At 49.3% G+C, this 24,790-nt stretch overlaps 4 protein-coding genes and 1 non-coding gene across 8 annotated transcripts; 2 read left to right on the forward strand and 3 right to left on the reverse strand.

Moving 5' to 3' along the window:
• Positions 1–9,411: 9,411 nt before the first annotated feature.
• On the reverse strand, positions 9,412–10,999 carry LOC123413247 (protein SRG1-like). Its single transcript, XM_045106188.1, has 4 exons — positions 10,736–10,999; positions 10,402–10,661; positions 9,970–10,297; positions 9,412–9,883 (listed from the first exon to the last, which is right to left on the reverse strand). The coding sequence occupies exons 1-4, from the start codon at positions 10,976–10,978 to the stop codon at positions 9,641–9,643; spliced, it is 1,074 nt and encodes a 357-aa protein (XP_044962123.1). The 5' UTR covers positions 10,979–10,999; the 3' UTR covers positions 9,412–9,640.
• Positions 11,000–11,558: 559 nt separating this feature from the next.
• LOC123413248 (codeine O-demethylase-like) lies at positions 11,559–18,976 on the forward strand. Of its 4 annotated transcripts, none has more exons than XR_006613701.1 (6): positions 11,559–11,924; positions 12,035–12,294; positions 12,485–12,815; positions 12,910–13,157; positions 14,031–14,207; positions 18,890–18,976. XR_006613701.1 is itself a non-coding variant. In XM_045106189.1 (5 exons), exons 1-4 carry the CDS (start codon positions 11,691–11,693, stop codon positions 13,150–13,152), a joined length of 1,068 nt encoding a protein of 355 aa, XP_044962124.1. In that variant the 5' UTR covers positions 11,559–11,690; the 3' UTR covers positions 13,153–13,157; positions 14,031–14,308. The 4 variants fall into 4 exon arrangements, 1 of the variants encoding a protein (XP_044962124.1); XR_006613700.1 differs by lacking the exon at positions 18,890–18,976 and adding an exon at positions 16,843–17,026; XR_006613702.1 differs by lacking the exon at positions 18,890–18,976 and adding an exon at positions 16,843–17,026 and having other exon boundaries at positions 14,031–14,190.
• LOC123413249 lies at positions 14,468–16,641 on the forward strand. Its single transcript, XM_045106191.1, has 2 exons — positions 14,468–15,641; positions 15,722–16,641. Exons 1-2 carry the CDS (start codon positions 15,516–15,518, stop codon positions 16,154–16,156), a joined length of 561 nt encoding a protein of 186 aa, XP_044962126.1. The 5' UTR covers positions 14,468–15,515; the 3' UTR covers positions 16,157–16,641.
• On the reverse strand, positions 14,795–14,953 carry LOC123414310. The gene has a single exon (XR_006614309.1). It is a non-coding gene; the product is annotated as a U1 spliceosomal RNA (small nuclear RNA).
• On the reverse strand, positions 17,147–20,415 carry LOC123413250. The gene is made up of 4 exons (XM_045106192.1): positions 19,764–20,415; positions 19,585–19,621; positions 18,879–19,018; positions 17,147–17,977 (listed from the first exon to the last, which is right to left on the reverse strand). Exons 1-4 carry the CDS (start codon positions 19,961–19,963, stop codon positions 17,935–17,937), a joined length of 420 nt encoding a protein of 139 aa, XP_044962127.1. The 5' UTR covers positions 19,964–20,415; the 3' UTR covers positions 17,147–17,934.
• Positions 20,416–24,790: the final 4,375 nt, after the last annotated feature.

Genomic DNA, 24,790 nt, shown 5'->3' on the forward strand with positions numbered 1-24,790 from the left:
TATGATAAAGCTAGAAATTTTAAATGGATCTTATCCTGTTTTGAAAATTTGTCAGGGATGAAAAATAATTTTCATAAAAGTGATCTCATTACTATTAACGTGGCTGAGGATAGAACGAGGGTTTTTGCCCAGATTTTCTGCTGCAATTTGGTATCTTTTCCTATTAAATATTTGGGAGTTCCTTTACACTATGATAAATTGAGAAAGGAGGACCTCCAACCTTTGATTGACAGAATCATTAAAGGTATATCTGGCTGGTTGGGTAGATACTTAACATACAGAGGCAAGATTATCCTGCTGTGTGCTTGCATTGTGAGTATTCCGGCCTATCTAATGGCAGTCATGAAATTTCCAAAATGGGCCATTAAAGCTATTAATTCCCAGATGTCTCACTTCTTATGGGGGAACATGGGGTAACAACATAAGTATCACCTAGCCCATTGGGGCCTAGTTTCTAGGAAGAAAGAGTTTGGTGGTTTGGGGATACCCAACATTAGAGAATTTAATATGGCCTTACTAGCTTCATGGGGGAAAAGATTTTTTAATGATGTGGATAGTGACTGGAAGAAAATTCTGAGATATAAATACAATGTGTCTAACCCAAATATACTCTGGTCTAGGCAGCAGGGAGGCTCTCCCTTTTGGAAGAGTGTAACCTGGGCTTTGAATGCCACTAGAACCTTATATAGATGGAAAATTGGTAATGGTAATCATATTAGTTTTTGGCATGACATTTGGGCTGGATATTGTTCTCTGAAAGTAAGATTTTGGAGCCTATTTGAGATATGTAATCAACAGGACTGTACAGTTTCTCAGGTTTGGAATGGGACATCTCTTAGGTTGTCCTTTAGAAGGTGTGTAGATAATAATGGTATGAATGACTGGAATAAGCTCATTGATTTTATTAACAGCTTTTTCCTAACTGATCTACATGATAAACCAATCTGGGAATTAGAATCTAATGGGATCTACTCTGTATGCTCCTTCTACAAGTTTATAAACTTTGGTGGTGTGGTTTCTCCTTTTGGAGATAGCTTATGGAAAACTTTGTGCCTTCAAAGTATTCATGTGTTCCTTTGGCTATGTTTGTATAATAAAATATTAACCAGAGATAATGTTGCTAAAAGGAAACACCTTGATGATTTGACGTGCTTGTTTTGTAATGAACCTGAATCTATACAACACCTTTTCTTTGAGTGCATTAATGTTGGTGTTATCTGGACAACTATATCTGAATTTTTTCATTGCAATAAAATGTGTTGTTTTCGTGATGTAGCTTCCGTTTGGAAAATGAATAAGAAGGAAAATTGCTCAATATGATTATTGCTGCCTCCTTGTGGAGTGTTTGGACACTAAGAAATGAATTTTGCTTCCAGGGGCGCACTTGGAGAGGTCTAGGCTGCGTCCTTGTCAAGTTAAAAGGGATTTTGCAACAATGGTCGGCTCTGTGCGATGCTGCTCAAACGGTTATACTAAAGAACTTTGTCACAATGCTGGACAGGTGCCGGGGGGAGCTGCTGAGGATCGCCTGGAGTAGAGATCAAAGCTGATTAATTCTTCTCTTCTCCATCTGGCTGTAATATATAAGAGTTGTTTCGATGGTTTAAATTGTAGCTGGGTTGAGTACTTGTTTTCCTTTCCTAAGAAAGGGCGGTAGGGAGGATGACCTACAAGTTCGAAAGACGTAATCGTTTGGATGCGATGTTTGTTCTGGTTTTGCTCTGCTTCAATAAAATGGGGCAGGGGGAAACCCCTTTCTTTCAAAAAAATCAAGATTAGACTACTGAAACCGGTTTTACAGAGTAGTAGTTTAGAGGAGAAATAACTTGTTTTACCAAGTTATTTCGGAAGCTACTCCAGATCAGGCTACATCACTCGTGACATGAATAAGCCAATGATCTCCGTTTAATAAAATTGACGTCAATGGAAGCCCTCTCACTGATAGATTATACCTTGAAAGTGTTTCGAGGAATGGTCCTGTGTGGAACCTTCCTCTCATCCCAAGGTCAACTCTCGCGTTCTAGTACCCTCATTTGCCCTACTAGTTGGAAATTATTCTCTCTCTCGAAACAGGATTTCGCCCCGCTTTATAGATAAAACACAACGACCAGAATCCAACCAACATGTCCGAACAACGAAAATAAAAAAGAGAGTCCGCTGGGGCAACAGCACAGTCCAGCCCAATAAAAGAGAAGAAACAAAAAATGCCCTCTCGGGGACAAGCTAGGGCGTCAGCAAGGAAGATGAGAGCCGTCGGGCGGCCGCCATCAACGCGTCCAGGTAGTGCTGAAGCCGGCCCTCGTCCCGGGTCCTAACGAGCGGATGCCAATGCTGCAAGAAGGCAAGGAATTTGAAGAACGAGTCAGACGCACGCCGCTGAAACACCTTCTCAATCACCATATTATTACGAGTAGTCCAGAGAGTCCACATCATAGCCGCGAAGACCATCCAAAACAGTCGGCGTTTACGGCCGACCTGGGTGGCCCGAACCTGCAGAAAATTTGCAAAGTCAGAGGGCTCCCACTCCGGACCCATAGCCTCACGTACAAAGCACCATAGTGCATGTGCCGCAACGCATGAGAACATCATGTGAGACCCAGTCTCCGGGACATGGCATAGGGGACATATGCCGTTACCGGGACCATGGCGTTTCAGCACCTCGGTCCCTGAAGGTAAACGGTCTCGGAGAAGTTGCCAAACGAAAATCTTGATCTTCAAGGGCAGCGGTGCCTTCCAAAGTGGGGACAGCCACGGGGGGACCGACATCCTGCACAGCGCCAGGTAGGCCGAACTAACAGAGAATTCTCCCGAGGGAGAGAGACTCCAAGAGACCGCATCACTATCCGCCGAGGCCGGGAGGGGAATCTCTGCCAAGAGTAATTCCCAGTCCTGGACCTCCGCAGGGCCAAGGGGATGGCGGAATGCCACATGCCATCCGTCTTCCAGAGCAGAAGCCGAAACAAGGACATCAGGGTCGGCGCAGATAGCAAAGAGCCTCGGGAACCGGAATCATAGAGGCTCTCCCTCCAACCAGGGATCCAACCAAAACTGGGTCCCAGACCCGTTGCCCACCGAGATCCGTAGGCCCAACCTAATCTCATGCTTAATGCTCTGGATAGACTTCCAGAACTGCGAACCATTCGCGAGTGAGAAAGCTAGGAGGGGTCTGTCTCGAAGGTATTTGGCATCAATCAATTGAAGCCACAAACCCCCATCTCCCTGCAGAATCCGCCAAACCCAACGGAGCATCAGGGCCACGTTCATACGACGGGATGCAGGGATGCCTAGGCCCCCTCGGTCTTTTGGCACGCACATGTCAGCCCATTTCACCATGTGGTACTTGGGCCTACCATCCCCTGCCTGCCAAAAGAATCTAGCTAGTTCCTTGTCGAAGGCGTTGTGCACACCTTCGGGCAGGATGTACATCCCCATCATATACATGGGGAGGCTCGCGAGGTTAGAGCTAATCAGGATGGATTTGCTACCTTTAGAAGTGAGCCTGCCGCACCAGGGTTCTGCATGGGACGCTACTCGTCTCACAAGCGGATCAAACCCGCTAACCAGAATCCTGGACTCCGCCAGGTGCATTCCCAAATACGAGATAGGGAAAGTCGCCAGCTTGTAGTTAAGGTTGTCCGCAATCCTGTGCTGCTCAGCTTTAGAATAGCCCAGGACCACCACCTCACTCTTATCAAAGTTAATCTTAAGTCCAGACATTTCCTCGAAGCAGAGCAAAAGGAACTTAAGATTAACAATGTCCGAGTCCGAGCCTGAGACCATGATCATGGTGTCGTCTGCATACTCGAGATGGGAAACCCCACCCCCCCCGGGATGAGGTGACCAACCACCCCCTGGATATGCCCAACTAATCTCGCCTTATCCAGGATGCCAGCAAGAGCGTCCACGGCGAGATTAAAAAGAAGGGGGGAGATAGGGTCTCCCTGCTTAACCTCCCTGGAAGCCCGAAAAAAGGGGCCAACCTCACCATTGATATTGATGGCGGTGTTACCAGATCGAACTAGCTGCATGATCCAGGAGCACCACCTCTCGTCAAAACCGCGACGCTGCAGCACTAACCTCAAGAAGGACCAATCAAGACGGTCATACGCCTTTTGGAAATCCAATTTGAGAAAGACCCCTTTCAGTCCCTTGGACGCCACCTCATGGACAATCTCGTGAAGGGCAAGAATCCCGTCATGAATCTTCCTGCCCTTCAGGAATGCGGACTGGAGGGGGTGAGCAATCCGTTCGGCCACAGGGGACAGGCGAGTGGCGCAGACTTTAGCAAAAATACGCGCCACCACGTTAATCACCGTAATAGGCCTGAATTGCCGAATCTCTGCGGCCCCAACTAGTTTGGGGATGAGAGCAATGATGCCATAGTTAATCCTGCCCATGTCCAGAGTGCCTATATAAAATTCATGGAACATGGGCATGATAACCGGGCGCACGGTCTCCCAGAATCGGTGAAAAAAACCACCGAGAGGCCGTCAGGTCCCGGGGCCGAGCACGCCTTCATAGAAGCGATTGCCTAGCAAGCTTCCTCCGCGGAAAATGGGAGAGTGAGTTCCGCATTCTCCGCGTCGGAAACCTGATCATCTAGCAGCCAGAAGTCCTCACAAAGAGAGGAGCCTCCCCGCAGATCAGCCGAGAATAACTCCTTATAGAAGGAGTAAATATGGGATGAGATGTCTTCTGGGTTTTCCAGGAGAGCATCCCCATCCCGGAGGAACGGGATGACACACTTCCGCCTACGGCCGTTGGCGATGGCCTGAAAGTACGCGGTGTTTGCGTCCTCCTTGAGGAGCCAGTTCTGGCCACCTCGACGTTGCCAAAATAGTTCCTCGGTCCTGAAAATGCCCATGAGCTCGGCATCGAGGGAGTATCTCCGGGTCCAGCCATCTGGGGACAGACCCGTACTGTCCGCCAAGTCATCAAGGGTCTTAATTTGGCCTAGCAGGGCCCCTTTACGGGCCCGGAGATCAGCACCCAAGTTAGCACCCCAGCCCTTCATGGCCTGGCGCGCCATCTTGGCACAGTGATGCCAAATGTCTACCGCACAGTAGACACGCGGCGGGGAAGCGGCAGCCCGATGCCAACGGTCTTGGACCAACTCGCGGAAACCAGGCTGATCCAGCCAAAAAGACTCAAAGCGAAAGCGACGAGATCTAGGGGGGACCCTTCCCCCCGACGAGAAGAGCAGAGGCGTATGGTCTGAGCCAATCTGAGTGATCGCCCGAAGCCCGCACAGGGGGAACATCACTACCCATTGGGGCGACACAAAGACCCGATCTAGAACACTCCGGATGGGGTCCGCCTGCTTGTTCGACCACGTAAACCTGGCCCCTACGCAAGCTATCTCACGTAGCGCCAAGTCCGCAATGCAGTCATTGAAAAGACGCATCCGGGGTCGATCTACATTCGGAGAGCTTTTATCAGAAGCCCACCGAATAAGATTAAAATCACCGGCCACCACCACAGGGGTGGTGCACCTTTCCACCTTCTACTTTAGCTCGGCGAGGAATTCTGTCGAGCGGGCATGGTCCGCCGGGCCATGGACGATGATCACCTCCCAGCTGAGGTGGGCACGTCGGTCGGTGATGGCCATGCTCACAAAGAACTCCCCCCGGTCCATGTCCTCCACCGAGAACGCCTCCTCCCGAACACCAAGAAGAATTCCCCGAGAGTGGCCCGATGCAGGGAGCCACTGCCAGGAGAATTGGTGGCGGGAGAGCCTCTGAAGCTCGAGCATGCTAAACTCCTGGCGAATCGTTTCTTGCAGACGAACTATGTCAATCTCTTCCTGACGCAAATACTCAATAAGCTGCCATCGCCGGCCAGGGATGTCGAAGCCCCTAATATTCCAGCATAGGAGCTTCATTTAACAACCTCGTCTGGATTCCTAGGCCCCGCAAGTGGGGCCAATCTAGCCCGCCCGTCAGCCGCGGGGCGGGGGAGAGCCTTAGAAGGCCGACCCCGGCGTCCCCGAGAAGAGGGGACATCGGAGGTCGCCTGGCCAGAGGAGGGAGCTCTGGGGCCTGAAACACACTCCTCACCGCGGGTCTCAGTGGGGTTGAGACGGGTTGGCGGCCGCCCCCTGGGCTCCCGGACAAAGGGGAGCCCACCTATGGGCGGCATAGGACCAACAGCATCCGCTGCGAGAGGTGCACCGCCATCCCTGGTCTCTCTATGACCAGGTCCGGCGTGCACCGAGGGAGAGGGGGAGTTGGAGCGCGTGGCAAGACAGCGCGCTTCCGCTAACGCCCCCTCAAGCCTCTCTCTCGCACACAGGGCGGAGATCTGCTCCAGAGGGGGACCTTTCTCCCCCCGAAACACAATACCACTATCCGCAGCCACAACAGCCAAAAGGGGCACCAAATCGCTGGAGAGAACAGAAAACCGAGATCCAGAGCCAGAAGGGGGAGGAGAGGAGGCGTACCTGGGAACAGGTCGCGGGCCGCAGCCCGCCGGGCCGCCAGCTCGGGGATCGTCGGGACGCGGCCGTCCTGAAGGATCCGGGACTGGCTGATCCACGCGCTCTGGCGTGCCGCCACGACGGGGGAAGCGCCCTCCCGAGGCCGAGAGCGGGGCACGGGAGGGGACTCAGGCACCCATCCAGGGTCGACGGCCACCGGAGGGCGCGGATCCGGGGACCCCAAGGGTGGGGAAGGGGGGAACCCGGAGAGCGCGAGTAGCAGACCACCCCTGGCGAGCGTGGGGACGACGCAGGGTAGACCTCCATACCCAGACTCACCTCCTCCTCAGCAGTGACCACCGGGATAGGGGAGGCAGGGAGGATGACCTCCGTGCCTACCGCCAACACCGGCGCCAAAGAGCCCACCGTGGAGCCTCCTGCGTGATCCGACTGACCGGCAACCGAAGGGGCGGGGTTGCGCCGACCATCTGACAGCTCGGGCGGAGCCCCGACCATATCATCGTCCCCCTCAGAAGAAGACCCCTCCTCCGACGAGCCCCCCTCCTCGTCAAGCCCCCCGTCACCGGGCTCCGGCCCAGACGGGGTCAGATCTGGCTGCACCACAGAGGCCGGGGACTCAAGCTCGAAGGTGAGGCGTCTGCCCTTGGAACCAAAGTAGAAGACCAAAGACAGACCGTCGATCTCAGCAGGAGCCGGGCGGAGAATCTCAATACGGGCGGGGCCATCATCCTCGAAAGAAGCCAGGTCAGCGGTGATCAGTTTGCCCACGGGTTCGGAGATGGCTTTTAGAATATGAGTGAGCTTGCCACCCCGCGGAGCCGCACTACCCCCCTTGGGAGGCCATAAACGAGGATCCATACTTTCTCCAAGGGGGGGACGGGGTCAGGCTCGGACGTGGCCGCCTGGACGCTGATCATGAGCTGGTTGAGGAGACAGCGAATAGGACCATGCGAGCAGACTCGGAGTAGCTCGGCCGAAGGGAAAGGGACCGAGAAGACCAGGGGAGCCGTCTCAGTGACCTCCCATGCGAACTTAGAACCGCGAAAGTCGCCAATGTAGGCCGCCAGCTCATCCCGGATGAGGTCAGACGAGATCACCAGGCCATCCGGGATTGGCTGCTCGGGCTCGAAGGTGACCGTCGCAAGGTGAGGCCGAGCAGCTACCTCCTCAATCTCCGCATCCACAAAGTAGAAGCTACCCCGCTCAGTGTCGTACCCAAGATAAGCAAGAGTCGTGGGGCACCGTGGAGGAGCCTCACACTCCGAGCGGTAGTGGCCGGCGCACCCGCAGTTGATGCACATCGTGTCCTCGCGGGAGCGCTGGCGGTTTACCCGAGCAGGGGGGTCGAGAGCCTCCTACTCAGGAGCCCCCTGAGCTCCAGGCGGCGTCAGGCCGCCAGCACCACCAAGGGAAGAACCAACACCCTTCTTCTTCTTCTTAGCCGGGGCCGGGGCGGGAAGCGGAGCAGTAGGCAGGGCCTCTGGGGACACGTGCCTGGAAGGCCCATCATCCCGACGCTAGTCCGCACCCTTCGCCTGAGAGGAGCGCCAGTCAGCACGGCGGCCATCGTCACCATGCCGTATCGGCGGCCCGCCCCACCGCTCCCCTCAGCGATGATCCTGACGGTTACGCCGCCAGGAAGGCGCAGCGGGGCGGTGAGCGAGGGCCCAAGCCGGGGGATCGCGGGGCGCTGGCTCATCACGCAGCTGAGGTGTCGGGGGGGGGGGCGCAACCAGCTTTGCACGCAGAGCCGCTTCCCGATCCAGGCCGGCCGCGCGGGCGGCCTCCAGACGGCGACGATCCGTCGGCGAACCCGGCAACGGCAGACGGGGATCCCTCGTCGGATCCCGAGGGGGTGGCGGACGGCGAAGGGAGGTCCCGGAGTAGTATTCCGGGGACTTCCCCGGCCGGGAAGACCCACCGTGCCCGAAATGGGATGAGGCAGCGCTCCCATCCGGAGCACGGTCGCGGGCAGCGGGCAGTCGGGCACCGCCTCCGGCTCAGCCAGGAGGCCGCGTTTAGGCGTTTAGGCCGGGAGGCCGCGTTTAGAGCATCTCTAACAGCCGCGCTATACAAGCGCCGCGCCGTAAAAAAGGTTGTATTTAGCGCGCGCGCGACGCGGCGGCAGCTCCAGCGGGCGCGCAAAAACTGCGCGCGCGCCATTTCCAATTGAGCGCGCTGGCGGAAACGCAATCCCGCGCCCATTATTTGCTGCGCCGGCTCCCGCGCGCGCGACTCTCCCGCGCTCGCTCCTTCTTTCTTCTGCGCTCTCTCCTGCTATCTCCTGCGTTGTGCACTCTCTGCGCTCGCTGTACACTCTCGCGACCGGCCCATCCGACCGCGCCGCCGCACCCATCCGACCGCGCCGCCGCCGCCGCTCGCGCCACCATCCGAGTGCGACGGAGGGCTGAAAGGGTTGCCCGTTTTGTTGCCTCGTATCATGCCATTCGGCGTCCCGCAACACACAATGATCTTCAGAAGGATCTGATTGAAGAGTGGTGGGCATGGCATGGACGACAAAGAGCATGATTTGATTGCTTTATTTGTATTGTATTGTTCATGAACTATTGGTTGTGTTTATTGCATTATTTGTTGTACTGAACGAGAAACTATTTGTTTGAGTTGTAATAACTATTATTATTGATTTATTTTGTTTGTTTGATCGTTTTTTTCACTATTTTTTAAAATGTATATGTGGTTTGTGCCTGCTGCGCGCGCTGCATTTTTGGGCACTGCTGGAGCAGCGCGCGCGCTGCATTATAGCGCGGCTGTTGGAGCCAGCGTCTATCCCTGCGCTAAACCAGCCGGCGCGCGCTGTAAAAATATTTTTTGGGTGCGGCGCGAAGCGCGGCTGTTGGAGATGCTCTTAGGCCGGGCCCGGAACGGGACGAGGCAGTTGGAAATTATTACCCTGGTGTAATTTGTCCCCTTGGTCATTTCACTCTCTGAAAGGAATGTGCCTTTGTCAGGTCACTGTAGTTTAGATATTGTTGCCGAGGCATACCCAATTCTTGATTTGCAAGCTGGCTTTGTTTTAATCAGAGTGGTCATCAATGAATAGAGCAGCTGTAAGTCGCTAGCGACAACAGGAGAAAAAACAGGGAGTAGCTGTCTGATGCATAAACCTGATACAGTAGAAGATACTAGTGTAGAACAAGAATTTCACCAGACTGCGAATCAATATTTTGCAGTTCAGAATGACATTCAGATCTTCACTGTGTCGATGACTAGTGTCCCTTCCGCAAAAGTTTCAAAGAGTTTTGTTAGGTAATCCTTGGTCTTTATCTTCCTGTACTGCGTCGGTCTCTTTTCATCCACCAGCTCTGCCGCGGGCTCAATCTCTCTCTCCGGGTCCGGCGTATAGAACATAACCAACGACACCCGGTCTTTCTCTGCATTGGTCACAGCCCTGTGAACCGGGCTCTTGAAGAACCCGTTGCTAAGTATCTACATGTATTAGGTGAAATAGAGCTCAGCTTGACTGTTTACAGGACAAGATCAAACAACTTTTGCAACTTCCTGCACATACGTACCTCCATTGCATCTCCTGTGTTCACAAGTAACGCATTCGGGACTATTGGCACTTTGTACCAGACACCATTTTTCTGCACCTGGAGCCCGTTGACGCTATCATCGATAAAGACAACGGTGATCACAGTGGCATCAGTATGGGGCTTCAGGCCTAAGACTTGGTCCGGCTTGGGACAGTGAGGGTAGTAGTTGAATCTGGCGTATGTGATGGCATCCTCTTCGATCATCTCGACGAAGTAGTCCTCATGTAAATTGAGCATCCTCGCCAGGTGCCTGAGGACAAGGCTGGCAATTTCCCTGCACTTGACTGCGTACTCGCACAGTATATCTCTGAAGAAAACTGAATAATCAGAATTGTTCAATGGATACTCATCATTTGACTTTTTATATCATGCATATTGATCATGGATTCCTGATAAAATCCTATAAGGTACCTGAAGGAAGGAGGATGTGTGGGCCACAAGCTATAGATTCTTCGCGACTCCGGTTCCACTACAAGGTACAACCGGTCACTCCAGTCCAGGGTCTGCTTCTCTGATACGACTATGTCGTTCCCGTATCCTTCCATACGGAACTCCTGGCCATCAACCAAGTTTGAGTACTTCTGCTTCTCTTCCGGTGGAAGCTTGTAAAATTCTCTCGTCACTTTCATCACCTCATCAAGAAAACTTGGCTGTATGCCATGCCCGACAGCCTAGAGAAAGATCGATGACAACTCTATTCGATTGATAAAAAGGTAGTACAAAGAGTTAATCAGGACAAGCTTACCAGGAAGAGGCCCCAGCTCTCCAAGGCGGACTGCATCTTGGCAACCTCATCAGAGCTGTTACCAGGGGCAGGGAGACGGCTGAGATCAATGATTGGGATCGGCTCTGGCATTTCGGAACAGGCCACGTCAGGGCGGTTTTGCTCAGGAACCACATACTGACTTGGTGGCTCCTGTACGCAGGTCACCAGCTCTTGCACAATCGAGGGTATGTTGACTATCTTCGATGGTTCTTCACAAGCCATGGTTGCTTGCTACTGTTGTTTGTCTTGAGTTTCCTTGTCTCACTTTGGCAGTTTTATGGGCATAGATTTGCAAAAGCGAATATTTTAGTTCAAATGGGTATCTTGACTTCCAAGCACGCAGCTAGATCCACTACTGGCTCCCTTGTCCGCTTCTATAGAGCCAATTTTATGTGCACAAGTGAGTAGTATAGGATGTACTTCCTCCGTCCTGAATTAGTTGACGCTCAAACGGATGTATCTAGATGTATTTCCATGTTAGATACAGAGGGAGTATTAGTCATCACTTTGACCCACAGACCAATCAGTGAGAAGCGCAAACTGTTAAATATATATACCTGCCTTGCTGCCTAGCAAAATACTTTCTCTGTACCTAAATAATTGTAATTGGGGAGAATTAGATACGGAGGGAGTACAGAGTAGTGCATGCCACCACATGCCATGTTATCTCTGTCCCTCCACTTGGCTTCTTATATAGCTTGTTTTGGCTTATTAGGTGAATTCTTCAGAAAAAAGCAGTAGCGCCATCTTTCTGATCTTTTTAGTGTTAGTTGTAGTGGTTGGTGGCTGGTCTACTCATCGATAACCATGTGGACCGCGACGGGACTGAGACAAAGACAACTTCATCTTGCATAGTGCAACCTCTTTCTTCAAGAGAGCACAGCCACCAAGGAGAGCAAGACCAGGATCAGCAAAGAAATATCCAAGAGCTCCAATGGCTGACGAGTCATGGAGGCTGCCGAGTTCAGTGCAGCAACTGGCTGCCAGCATACAGGAGCCACCAAGCCGGTACCTGATCAGAGAGCAAGAACCGCTTGGTGGGAACCTGGCTGGTACCGAGATGCCGGAGCCCATTCCAACAATCGACCTGGGCCTGCTGTCTGCATCCAATGATGCAGAGGAAGCCGCCAAGCTGCGGTCGGCGCTGCAGACCTGGGGGTTCTTCAAGGTAAGATTTCGTTTTCTAGTTTCCTGTTTGTAAGTTTTACTTTGGTCTTTGCACTTTTGGTTCACGGTGCACTTGCTATTTCTGTAACACGCATCACCCCGTGTGACCAGCTTTCTAACCATGGAATGGAGACCTCTCTGATGGATTCTGTGATGACCACATCAAGGGATTTCTTCCGCCTACCGCTCGAAGAGAAGAGAAAGTACAGTAACATAATAGACGGGAAGCATTTCCAGATGGAAGGGTATGGAACTGAGCAGGTGAAAACTCAAGATCAAAGACTGGATTGGTCCGATCGACTGCATCTTAAAGTGGAGCCAGAGGACGAGAGGAACCTTGCCCATTGGCCCATAAATCCAAAATCTTTCAGGTAATCTGCTAGATACATGTGTTCAAACGGATCTGTCTTTGCTGTCAATTTTGCACAATGTAGTTCATTTGCTTATGTATGTCACTAGTGATCGAGCCTGGCCTGGAAAAACTTCATAAATAAGTATATTAAGGAAACCATCGTCTGTCAACTAGACTTGGTTGCTGAAGTACGCTGGCACTATTTGCAGGGATGACCTGCATGAGTACACACTGAAGAGCAAGAGAATCAAAGACGACATCCTTCGGGCAATGGCCAAGCTATTGGAGCTCGATGAAGATTGCCTAGTTAACCAGTTTAGCGACAGGGCTCTCACTTATGCTAGATTCAATTACTATCCTCCATGTCCAAGACCTGATCTTGTCTTGGGCATCAAGCCTCACTCTGACGTCTATGCTCTTACGGTTCTTCTAATGGACAAAGATGTCGCTGGGCTGCAGTTTCTCAGAGATGGAACGTGGTACAACGTTCCAACTGTGTCTAACTACACCTTGCTGATCAACGTTGGTGTTACAATGGAGGTAGCAATCTCTGAACCTTAAGTAGATTTCTCCCATGTTTGGTCGACAATGGAGGTAGCCATCTCTGAACCTTGGGTTATTTTTATTGGTGCAGATAATGACCAACGGGATATTTAAAGGGCCAGTACATAGGGTTGTAACCAACTCTGAGAAAGAGAGACTCTCAGTGGCCGTGTTCTATGGTCTGGATCCTGAAAAACAGATTGAACCGGTAGCTCAGATGTTGAACGAGGACCAACCGGCGCGATACAGGAAAATGAAGGCCAAGGATTTCCTAGTCGCGCACCTTGAGCATTTCTCTCGAGGAGAAAGAGTCGTTGATTCGTTAAGGATATGATCAAGGTGAGTTTGCTTTGGTGCTACAGTACCCATGAAATAAAGAATTTGTGACTTGCCAATTCGTTAAGGATATAAGCAAGCAGGCTTTGCTTCTATAAGGCGATGAACCTGGTGAAAATAAAGAATTTGATCCTATCTCCAAACTTACTCATTGTATTCTCTTAGCTTAAGTGTCTCCTCCGTTTCTTCACAACTTACTTTCACTTTGTTAGTTTTCTTCATGCATGTGCCAAAAAAAAACTTTAATCCTATTCCAGAAAAAAAAGAGTATCACTTGTGAATTTTAATCACTATTTTCAAGAGAAGATATTTCTGAACGAAATTGCTGCTCCTGTACACATGGTATACACTATAGGTGTAGCAACAAGAAATTTCCTGCGTGCGTGTTCCAGTGACCCTGACGTGACGATCATCACCTACGAGGATGGACGTGGTTATCACCTTCAGTCAATTTTCACCAGAATTTCAGAACTTAGTCATTTGATTAGGTACCGAAACATGTGTCTGTCTGCCGGTCCAAACATTTCCGTCCTTTTACTTGGTACGTACACATGAATTCAAATAAAATTCAGATAAACTGTAGAATTTCCTGAAACTTGGGTTGGGTTCAGCCGATCTCAAGATTTTGAGCCTTTGCTGGTAATGCAAAACAAAAGAACCCGAGAAGCCAATAGGGTGTGGCTCCTGCTCACACTCCTGCTGACTGGAAACTTCAGGTCTCTTATTTCTGGCATGGTTGGTGTTCCGTTGGGTTCTGACTTTGAGTCGATCACCAGACGGTGCTTAAGCGATGATAGTTAAAATGGTGTCTTGAACTTACTTTGCTCTGCAGCCCTGTGGCCTGTTTGGGATCTGAAGGATGAACTTTGTTTTCAGGGAAAAGAGTGGCACGACATTGCTGTGCCGTGGCGCAAGGTCATGATGTTCGTTGGGGGTGGCGGGGTGCTCTCCAGAGATGCTCACTCAAGGTCGCTGGATCCATGCGTGGAGATGAGCCATGTCGACCTGGACTTCGTTCTAAAGGACCACTGAGAAGGTGGGGTATTTGATCAGGTGACCTGGGCCTTCTCTTTCTCTGCTAAATGCTCTGCTCCTCTGCTGGGTGTTACGTGGTCTGGCTGTAATTTCTGAAAACCTGGATGCTCTTTGGTTAAGTTCTCTCGCTGTGCTTGCCTGAAAATTTCGTCATGAAATATGTTCTGCAAGCTTACCAAACCACAAAACTTGCCTTAAACATCAGATTTTAAAATTAAGAAAAGCATAAAACAATGGAAAACGTTTGCAGCTGGTCGTAACATTTTTCCGTCCAAATTTGCTGCAACCAGTGTTTGAATTTGCTACAAGCGTTTAAATTGTTATAATTTGTTCATTAAAAAATTGCATCCACGTTTGGTTGCAACCTGAGTTCGTTTGATTTTTTGCTACAACCGGTATCAATTTTTGCTACAACCATTCACTAAAAAAGTTATATACACGTTCGTCACCAGATTGTTTTGCTATCACGCATCATGTGTGATCGAAATTTGCTACATCGTTGTTTATTTTTGCTTCAATCGATGATTTTTGCTGCATAGACGGATCTGACGGTCAAACCAGATCCAACAAAAATCAACATGATAAGTTTTTTAATTCGAAACTTGTTAGGGGCCGCACGAACGCGTACCTCTCTATCACAAATTATGACGTCCATTCTTCTACAAAGAGAAGATGATAGATCAACGCGCTCACAATGTGCAATGTAAACCGTTAACCTAGGCCACGAGCCATGGCGAGTCGCAGCGTTCCTTCCCCACCGGTTTCGACCACGACCCGCGTACTCCCTCGCCCGCGTTTAGCGCCGGCCTCAACACACAGTACAACTACTCACCGCCGACGTACTCGTCAGCAGCCGCGCATGCATCGTCTCTGCGACGTGGCGTCCTTCCGTTCGCGCCCACTCCATCGCTCCAGTTTAACTACGCCGACGCCACCGACATGGACGAGATCATCACAAGCGGCTCTGTCGTCGCCCGCGTCACACCCGAAGTTCGGCGCGCAAGATGAAACAATGGACACCACCAGCGACATCGACGACTAGCTCTACGACGACGAGGAGGGGGAGGGGGAGGACGAGGCGGTGGAGGTGGAACCTGATCCAGTGTCGAAGAAGGGAAGGGAGAGAAAGTGGGCGGCAAACGTCAAGCCGGCCGAACCTCTCGTCAAGTGGACGTCCAAGCAAGACGAGTGCCTTGCCCAAGCGTGGAAGTGTGTCAGCATCGACCCGATCACTGGCACGAATCAGAACAGCGACACGTACTGGGGAGAATCAAAACGGCGTTCGACGAACGCAAGTTGGTCGACCACGACTTCGCCAGCATCCACATGGACCGTGGCGATGAGGCGATGGCGAACCGCTGGTCGACTACCCAGACGGCCCGCAAAAAGTGGCATGGCATCATGGAGGAAGTTGCAGCTTGCCCGGAAAGCGGCGCCAACGTCAAGGGTCAGGTATGCCCATAGTTCGCCGGCCCTAATTCCTCATGTCGCCGTGTGCTTTGCCGACATGTTTCGTCCGTCGTCTTGTGCAGATGCTTTGGATGTTCGCCATGTACCGCGCCGACAATGAGGACCAAGAGTTTAGGTTCCTTCACGTGTTTTCTAGGATCCATTCGTGCGAGAAGTGGAGGGAAGTTCGGCTCGCTCTCGACAAGGCCAAGGAGACCTACAACCCAGACGCGCATGCCCCCGCTGCGGCAGAAGGGCGCCCAGATGGTACAAAAAAAGCCAGGGGCGGCGAGGGGCGCAGTGCCCGCTGCCCAACGGCTGCAGGCTTCGATCGAGCAATGTATCGCCGACGTCAAGAGCAATGTTGCCAAGAGGGAGGAGAAATCCGACATGCGGTGCTCGGCGTTGATGATCAACGTCGTTGTAAAGAAGAGGAACACCGATCTGGAGTTCTTGATGGGGGCAAACACGTTGACAATGGACAAAAAGGTGAAGGTGTGGTACATAGTACAACGTGACTTCATCTTGAACAAGATGATAGCGCCGATGGCGATCGCAACTATGACCACAACAGCGACCGCAACGACGACCACGACGACAACACCCAGCCACGCAGAGCGCACGCCGACCGCGAGCCCGACTACGCCGACGACGAAAAGCCCGACGACTCCGATGATGAGGCCGTCAACGCCGGTGGAGGAGGAGCCGCACCCGTTGAGTCGACCGTGTGATCCGTTTTTTATCCTTTCCTTTTGATTGACGAACTATTGGTGTGTTTGATCGCCAAACTATGACACTAATTGCCGAACTCGCGACGTGTTTTTGATGACGGGAAAGTGGAATTTGAAAACGTTGACGTCTGGGGCCGAAACCTCGGGGCGCGGCTAGAAACTCGCTCGCCCCAGGCTGAGAATAGCGTCGACGCGTCAAAAAAGGCTATCGCCGGACGCACTGGAAGCCAAACGGCTGGAGATGCTTTAAGGCCCTCCACTATGGAGGTCAAAAAAAAAAAGGCCTTCGTTGCCCAGTCAGTGCCATAATTTTTTTAGGCATCGATGCAAGTAGTTGCTCCGGTGCCAGATTCACCATGCCAATAAACAAATCATTCCACAACCTATCTCCGTCCTCCTCCTGCCAACCAACTTCCATTACTATCTCCGCAAGACACTGTGATAGTTAGCTCATCATTAGTTTTTTCACGTAGGATCGTCTACTTTTAGATGGAGCGGTGCCCTTCGTTGTGAAGCCGGTGCCCCAGATTTTTCATTTGGGATCCCAGGTGATGTGGCACCCTTTTCAGTAATTTGGCACCACTAACCGACTCACACTAACGTAGTGTAGGGCGTAAGAGCATCTTCAACAACCTTTGTATATTTGCACTCATTTGTTATTTTATAAATCTTGATCAAAAAACTTTCTCCAACAGCCTTTGTATAAGTGGTCATCACTAATTCTTTTTTACAAAGCTTGCTATATTTGCACCCACACTTTGCATACTCCCTTCGGGAAAAAATGTCATCGGCTTAGTACATTTTCAATTTTACAAAAACACCCTTATTCTATTAAATCTCTTGCTAATCGACCCGTCTTCCACCTCCGTCGTCCGCGGCACCGCGCGCCCAAGCCACTGTCTTCCTCGTCGCCGGCGGTGTGCCCCAGCCACCGTTGGGATCATCCTGCACCACTCCTCCGGCGCAGCCAACCTGCACAGTAGCTGCCAACGTGCGCCCTGCTTACTTGTGTGCACAGAGGCCAGCTTCGCCGCCGCCCACCTGCTCCTCCGTGGCGACACCTCGACGGGCTCACGGGTGTCTCCTCCTCGTCGTCCTGCTCGCATCCCCGACCCGCCAAGTCCAGCCAATCCGGTGCCGGAGTTGGGCAAGATCCAGGCCGCCGCTGCTCCACCGTCGTCCATCAAGGATGATTAGCACATCCACCGCCAGGCGCAGCACCGCCGCCCACCTGCTACATAGGCGACCGCCGCCGCCTACCTGTCCTCCTCCTCGATTTCTTCTTCTTCTTCTTTGTCGAGGCGATCCAGCTCCTCCTCGCCGCCTCTGCTTCTACAAATTAGATTGACCCAGCTCGCAGATGACCAAACTGATGTCAGATTAGAGCATCAGTGGATCATCCAGTCTGTAATTTTGCATTGACTGCTATCAACTTGAAGATTCTTGCATCTTAATTCATGTTCTGGTTGAAACATTATGCAGTAAACTGATTTTTCAGTAACTTGCTGCTCCTTTGCAACTTGCCGCTTGTCCCCTGCTCGTGCTGCGTCGCCGGCCGGAGGTCCTCATCTCGTGTTGCTGCCGGTCATAACAAGTACAGAGCTCTTCCTGCATTACGTGTTCCTGTCATGTGAGAACAAGTACAGGGATCGTGTACTGCTGCTGGCAAAATATTCAGTTAATTGTAAACTTGGAAAAATCCGGTTAACTGTTAGGGATCGTGTTCTTTTAATAAGGCAGAATTAACTGAGAAATGAAGATAACATTGAGGATAAGAAATTAAGATGACTGACTGAAGTTGAGCAACATGCTTCAGATTGAACAAGAACACACAGACCAATCTCGTTTTTGGATGCGAACCAAAATTTTCAGATGCAAAGGCAGGTGACAAAGATTCACAAGATTCATTTCAGCCATAGATTCACAGGAGAATTAAGATTGAAAGGATTGCATCTTTAGCCATTCCCACAGAAATCACACATAAACAATGTCGGCCTTGCTCATCGAGATCTGATGGAAGGGCAACAATATGAAGGAACTGAATTTTTTATTTGAGTCCTCCACTTAAGCATTTACTGAATTTACAGAATAAGAACAAGGGCTTGAGGATGTTCCTCTGAATTTTGCAGTGTCATGTTCCTTTAAGGAATGACCATCTACTCTCAATAAAATTCAATTAAATTATGGAGCTGAATCTGACCTCCAGCTCAACAAACTGAAAATTATGGAGCTGAAAATTTATCTAAATGAAGCCTTCATCTACTCTGCAATGCAGCATTGAGCTTTCAGTACATGAAAAATTACTGTCAGCAAGGAAGTGTTAACTGAACTGAAACTAAATTTGATAGATGTTGTTCTTAATGGAACATCGGAACAAAGCAATGGAGTAACTGGAAATGCAAAGTCTCCAAGAGGCATTTTGGATTATAGAAGCACTTTTATTCCGCGACTCTGAATTTATGCAGTTTTAAGCCAAAACTGAATCAGTGGTGGGCGGCGGGTTGGTTACCTGATGTACAGGTGGGCGGCGGGCGGCGAATGTCGTAGACTTCTTCCCCGGAAGCGGCGTCTCAGCGACCCACAGGGCGCGGTCGTCGGGGAACTGCGTGAACCCGATGCTGCACAGCCACGCCTGGCGGGATTCCACACCTGTTAATTCAGAGCAGCAACATATTCAGAGGAGCACCACTCTGCTCTAAATAAAGATCAGGAGCAAATCACACATGCAAGCCACCAATTCTACACATCACAAGAGGAGAAACCACAGGACAATCCATGTGCAAGCCTGAATTGGCAATTCTTCTCCTGTAGAATAAATACGAGCAGCAAATCTACTCCTACAGAGAGGAAATTGAAGGCATAATTGTCAATTTCTTTCAGGTTTTGATCTGTTAAGTCGATGTTCTGTCAAGAACTTTGTTCAGAACATATCAACCTACAGTCACTACAAATATCAGTGTTATTCAGTCAAGTTAATGTTCAGAAAATATCAGTGTTATTCTACAGGGCATATCAGTGTTATTCTAAACATATTGAATTGTTCAAATTTAGATGAATGAATGAAAATATCAGGGTTATTCATAGCAGTAGAAGAGCAGGATATGCATGCTTGACAAAAAGGGAGCATAAAGTGAACATTCATAACAGTTTCAGACAACCAACCAATTCAGTTCAGAAGGTGGTTGTGGTGTAAAGCTGGATTGCACATAATATACTTCCAGGCGTTTAAAAGCAAGTGACATGGTGCTGCAGCTTCGGAGCAGCAGCGGTCCCTTGAAGACCATCAGAAGCAGAGGGCACACATAAGTTGTTGAGGACGGCAATCTTCCACTGACAGAAGCAGAGTACGCCGTCAAGACCATCAGAAGAAGCAAAGTAACTGCAGTGCACTCACCAAGGTCGTTCGGGCCGGCGCCGGCGTGGGGTTGGTAGGGGCCGGCGAGGGGTCCAGACTGGCGTGGGGTCGACACTCACCAAGGTCCAATCTTCACGAGCAGGCACGGATTTGGCCGTCACCATGGCCTGCTCGATGGCTGAAAGGAAGGAGGCAGCAAGAAGGAGTTCGCCATGGAGAAGGAAGGAGGAGCTCGCCATGGCGATGACGAGGGACTCAAGGAAGGCGACGGCGAGGGACTCAAGGAAGGGGAAAAGTCGTTCCTTGACCAGTTGACCTTCCCGGTGGAGCCGCGGCCCGACGGAAGGGGGGAGGAAGTGTGCGGGGGAGCTGCAGCGCGGCGGAAGTGAGGAGGGAAGTGCACGGGGGAGCTGCGCGTTGGCGAGGCAATGCGGCGGCGCGGCATGGGGAAGCTGCGAGGCATCGCCGGCGAGTGGGCGAGCGAGCGTGGTCACAGAAAGGGAAAGAACGCACTGCGGGTTATGTCGGGAAAAGACAAAGGACGTATTTGCAAAATATACGCGGTGACAGCTTTTTCCGGACTGAGGGAGTATTTGCCAAGCCAATGGACACTTTGTAATTTTTTTAGCAAGCCTCCTAAAGCCTCACTTTGTCTGAATGACATGTGGGTCCGTGTACTAATGTGTGTTGCGCGTGCGTTGTGTGTGTGCGTGTGTGCGCGCATGTGTACGTGTACGTGTTTTTTGTACGTGTACGCGTTTGTGGTTCATGTGTAGTTGTGTGTGTATGTATGTGTACGTGTGTGTGCTGCTTCTGTATGTATGTGTATGTGCTGCATGTGTATGTGTACGTGCGTGTGCATGCATGTGTACGTGTGTGCTGCATGTATATGTGGGTGTGTTGCATGTGTGGCACATCTCAATCACATCTGGCATCGATGAAGATGGGCTGAGACGGAGAGAGGTGATGCGAGGGAGAAAAGAGAAGAAGGAATTTCGCAAAAAAAAAAGAATGAAGAAGAAGAGGCACTAGTAGAAAAAGAGCATTTAGCCCCGGTTCGGTTGGGCCATTAGTCCCGGTTCTCGAATCGGGACTAATGCTAGCCCCGGTTCGGCCCCGAACTGGGGCTAACGGGCTTCCACGTGGCGGGGCTGGGAGTGAGGGGGAGGGGTATTAGTCTCGGTTCGTATGACGAACCGGGGCTATTTCTTCGCTATTTTTTTGAGCAATTTTTAGGGTTTAGGATTTTGCATTAAATTGGATGGGGCTATTTTGTTGCCCCCTATTTTCCCATTTATTTGTTACATATATATTACACATCGTCACAAATATATTACACCATCTCATTCGTTGTGCTTTGTGGAACATATTTACAATATAGACACGAGTTACATGCACATATATGCATCTTTTTTACACTATATCATTTCATATCATTTCTGTCGAATGGCAATTGTATTCTAATCGATCATCTAACAACTCATCATCAACTTAATCATATACCAAGTTATCATATGATACACATAAAATAAAACAGAGAAACATCATAATATATATAGTCATCATATGCATCATGCATCCTAATTAATCGATCATGTCAAGTAATAATATAAACCAGAATAACTTGTCTCTTATAAGACCTAGTCCTCGCTCTTAGATATAATGTCATAAAACACAATAAGACCTATGGCTCCATGATGAATCACAGAGATCCAACGGTCTCCAGCTTGTGGCTTGTGAACCTTCTTTATTTCTTTCCATGCTTCAATTTGGAGCCTTTTTTATCTTGATTTGAAGTTAATCAAGTATGGAGCATAGAACATAGCCCTCGGCGGGCTTCTAATTTTCATTTGACCTTCTGGGTCCATCAACGGAGGCACTACATCATGTGGTAGTTGCTATTGAAGAACATAATAATAACCTAATTAGCAATGTAATCAACACCATTTATGCAATAGTAGAGTGATACGTCTCAAACGTATCTATATATTGATGGTTTCATGCTGTTATCTTGTCATCTTTGGATGTTTTATGTACCTTTTATATCTTTTTGGGACTAACTTATTAATTCAGTGCCAAGTGCCAGTTCCTGTTTTTTCTGTGTTTTTGGCTCTTTTCAGATCTGATTTTGGAACAGAGTCAAAACGGAATAAAATCCCCAAAATGATTTTTCCCGAATGGAAGAATATCAGGGGCATGTGGGCCAAGCCAGGAGGGCTCCAGGGATCCCACAAGCCCCCACTCCGCCACCAGGGGGAGGCGGCAGTGGCAGGGCTTGTGGCCTCCCTAAGCGCCCCCTGACCTAGATCTTTGGCCTATATATTCCCTAAAATACAGCAAAAAATCAGGGGAGCCTCGAAAATACTTTTCCGTCGCCGCAAGCTTCCGTTTCCGCGAGATCTCATTTGGAGACCCTTCCCGGCGCCCTGCCGGAGGGGACTTTGGAGTTGGAGGGCTTCTTCATCATCATCATCGCCCCTCCAATGACTCGTGAGTAGTTCACTTCAGACCCACGGGTCCGTAGTTAGTAGCTAGATGACTTCTTCTCTCTCTTTGATCTTTAATACAAATTTCTCCATGATCTTCATGGAGATCTATCCGATGTAATCTTCTTTGGCGGTGTGTTTGTCGAGATCCGATGAATTGTGGATTTGTGATCAGATTATCTATGATATATATTTGAGTCTTTGTTGATTTCTTATATGCATGATTTGATATCCTTGTAAGTCTCTCCGAGTCTTGGGTTTTGTTTGGCCAACTAGATCTATGATTCTTGCAATGGGAGAAGTGCTTGGTTTTGGGTTCTACCATGTGGTGACCTTTCCCAGTGACAGTAGGGGCAGCAAAGCACACATTAAGTAGTTGCCATGAAGGGTAACAAGATGGGCTCTGTCGTTGATATGAGATTGTCCATCCACATCATGCCATCTTGCTTAAGGCGTTACTCTGTTCTTTTGGACTTAATACACTAGATGCATGCTGGATAGCGGTCGACGTGTGGAGTAATAGTAGTAGATGCAGACAGTATCGGTCTACTTGTTTTGGACGTGATGCCTATAGATATAATCATTGCCATAGATATCGTCACGACTTTGTGCGGTTCTATCAATTGCTCGACAGTAATTTGTTCACCCACCGTCTACTTGCTTTCATGAGAGAAGCCACTAGTAAACACTACGGCCCCCGGGTCTATTCACATCTATCGTTTACACCTCCGCTTTTACTTTGTTTTGTTACTTTGTTGCTTTCAGTTCTCACTTGGCGAACAATCTATAAGGGATTGACAACCCCTTCACAATGTTGGGAGCAGGTTCTTTGTGTTTGTGCAGGCTCTTGTGATACTCCTCCACTGGATCGATACATTGGTTCTCAAACTAAGGGAAATACTTACCATCGCTGCGCTTCATCACCCTTTCCGCTTCGAGGGAACACCAACGCATGGCTCAAAGGCCACGGGGAAATCCTTTGCATATTTGCCTAGGAAGTCCCTTAAGGCGTAGCCGTAGCTGAAGGATTCCTGGTGTCGTCGACACACCTATTTCTGGCGCCATTGGAAGGTCTTTTGCATTAGCACAACTGACATCAGAAGTATTTCTGGCGCCGTTGCCGGGGAGGAGAGATCAAGATCTATCCAAGTAGGTCTCACAAACTCATCTCCTGCATTTACATTTTTGCCAGTTGCCTCTCGTTTTCCTCTCCCCCACTTCACATTTGTCGTTTTCATTTGCCTTTGTCCTTTTCTGTTTTCTTTTGCCTTTTTCCGTTCGCCCTTCTTCCACTTGCTTTCTGTTTGCTTGTGTTACCATGTGCCTTCTTTTAGCTTGCATCTTTGCTTGCTAAAAATCCATTGATATGGATCCTCATCCACTAGCTAATCTCTTTAAGAGATCCACTTATGTGGAACGAATTGCTAGTGAGTTGAGGGCACTTGACTATTTCTATGGAGTTTTGCTTAAGATGCGTGAATCTGAAAATTGTGAGGAAGAATTTCATGAAGTGATTCACAAGGGCTTGTTGAATGAAAAGCATGATTGCAATGGTTTCACTATAAATCCTATTAGTGATAATCATGCTAAAAATATGCAAAACCCTAAGCTTAGGGATGCTAGTTTTGCTTTGTCCACTACTTGTTGCAATAATCATGATTGGGGTGATGATCTTTTTTATGATCTTGAAAATTTGTTTAAACCTCGTGATGAATATGATATTTGCAATGATATTGAAAGTGGGTTTGGAGAAGTCATGACTTTAGATGATAATCCCACTATTTTTGAAGAGCGTCAACTTTGCATGCATGTGGATCATGAAAAGAATATCCTATGGGATAGCTATATTGTTGAATTTGAATATGATCCCACATGTAATTGCTATGAGAGAGGAAAATATTTTGGTAGAAACTTTCATGTTACCAAATCACCTCTCGTGATGTTGAGATTGCTCTTGTCTCTTTCTTCTTCCTTGCATATGGCAGCTATTGGTTGTCTTGACAATTTGTTTTCCTATAAAATGCCTATGCATAGGAAGTATGTTAGACTTAGATGCGACTTTCACACGCTTTTTGATGCTTTCGTTGTGCTTCAACTCTTGTCTTTTGTGTGAGCATCATTTATGCCTAGCTAAGGGCGTTAAGCAATAGCGCTTGTTGGGAGGCAACCCAGCGAATCTATCCTTTTTCTTTCTGTTTTGTGTTTTCCACACTTTCATAATTCTGTTATGATTGTGTTTTTTGTGTTTCCTTTTGCGTTTGTGCCAAGCAAAACCGTTATGATTAGTCTTGGGGATGATCGTTTGGTCATGCTAGAAAAGACAGAAACTTTCTGCTTGCGAAAAGAATTTTAATTTTTTTTCTGTAAGAGCTTTTGAGTTGATTCTTTTTGCTGCTGATTGCTACGCAAATTCTTCGGACTGTCGTAATTTTTCAGAATTGTTGAAATACCAGAAGTATACGAAATATACAGATTTCTACAAACTGGTCTGCTGTTAACAGATTCTGTTTTTGTTGTGTTGGTTGCTCATTTTGATGAAACTATGGATAGTATCGGGGGGTATTAGCCATGGAAGATTGA

The sequence above is a fragment of the Hordeum vulgare genome, chromosome 7H (genome assembly GCF_904849725.1).
Source record: "Hordeum vulgare subsp. vulgare chromosome 7H, MorexV3_pseudomolecules_assembly, whole genome shotgun sequence".
Lineage (NCBI taxonomy): Eukaryota > Viridiplantae > Streptophyta > Magnoliopsida > Poales > Poaceae > Hordeum > Hordeum vulgare.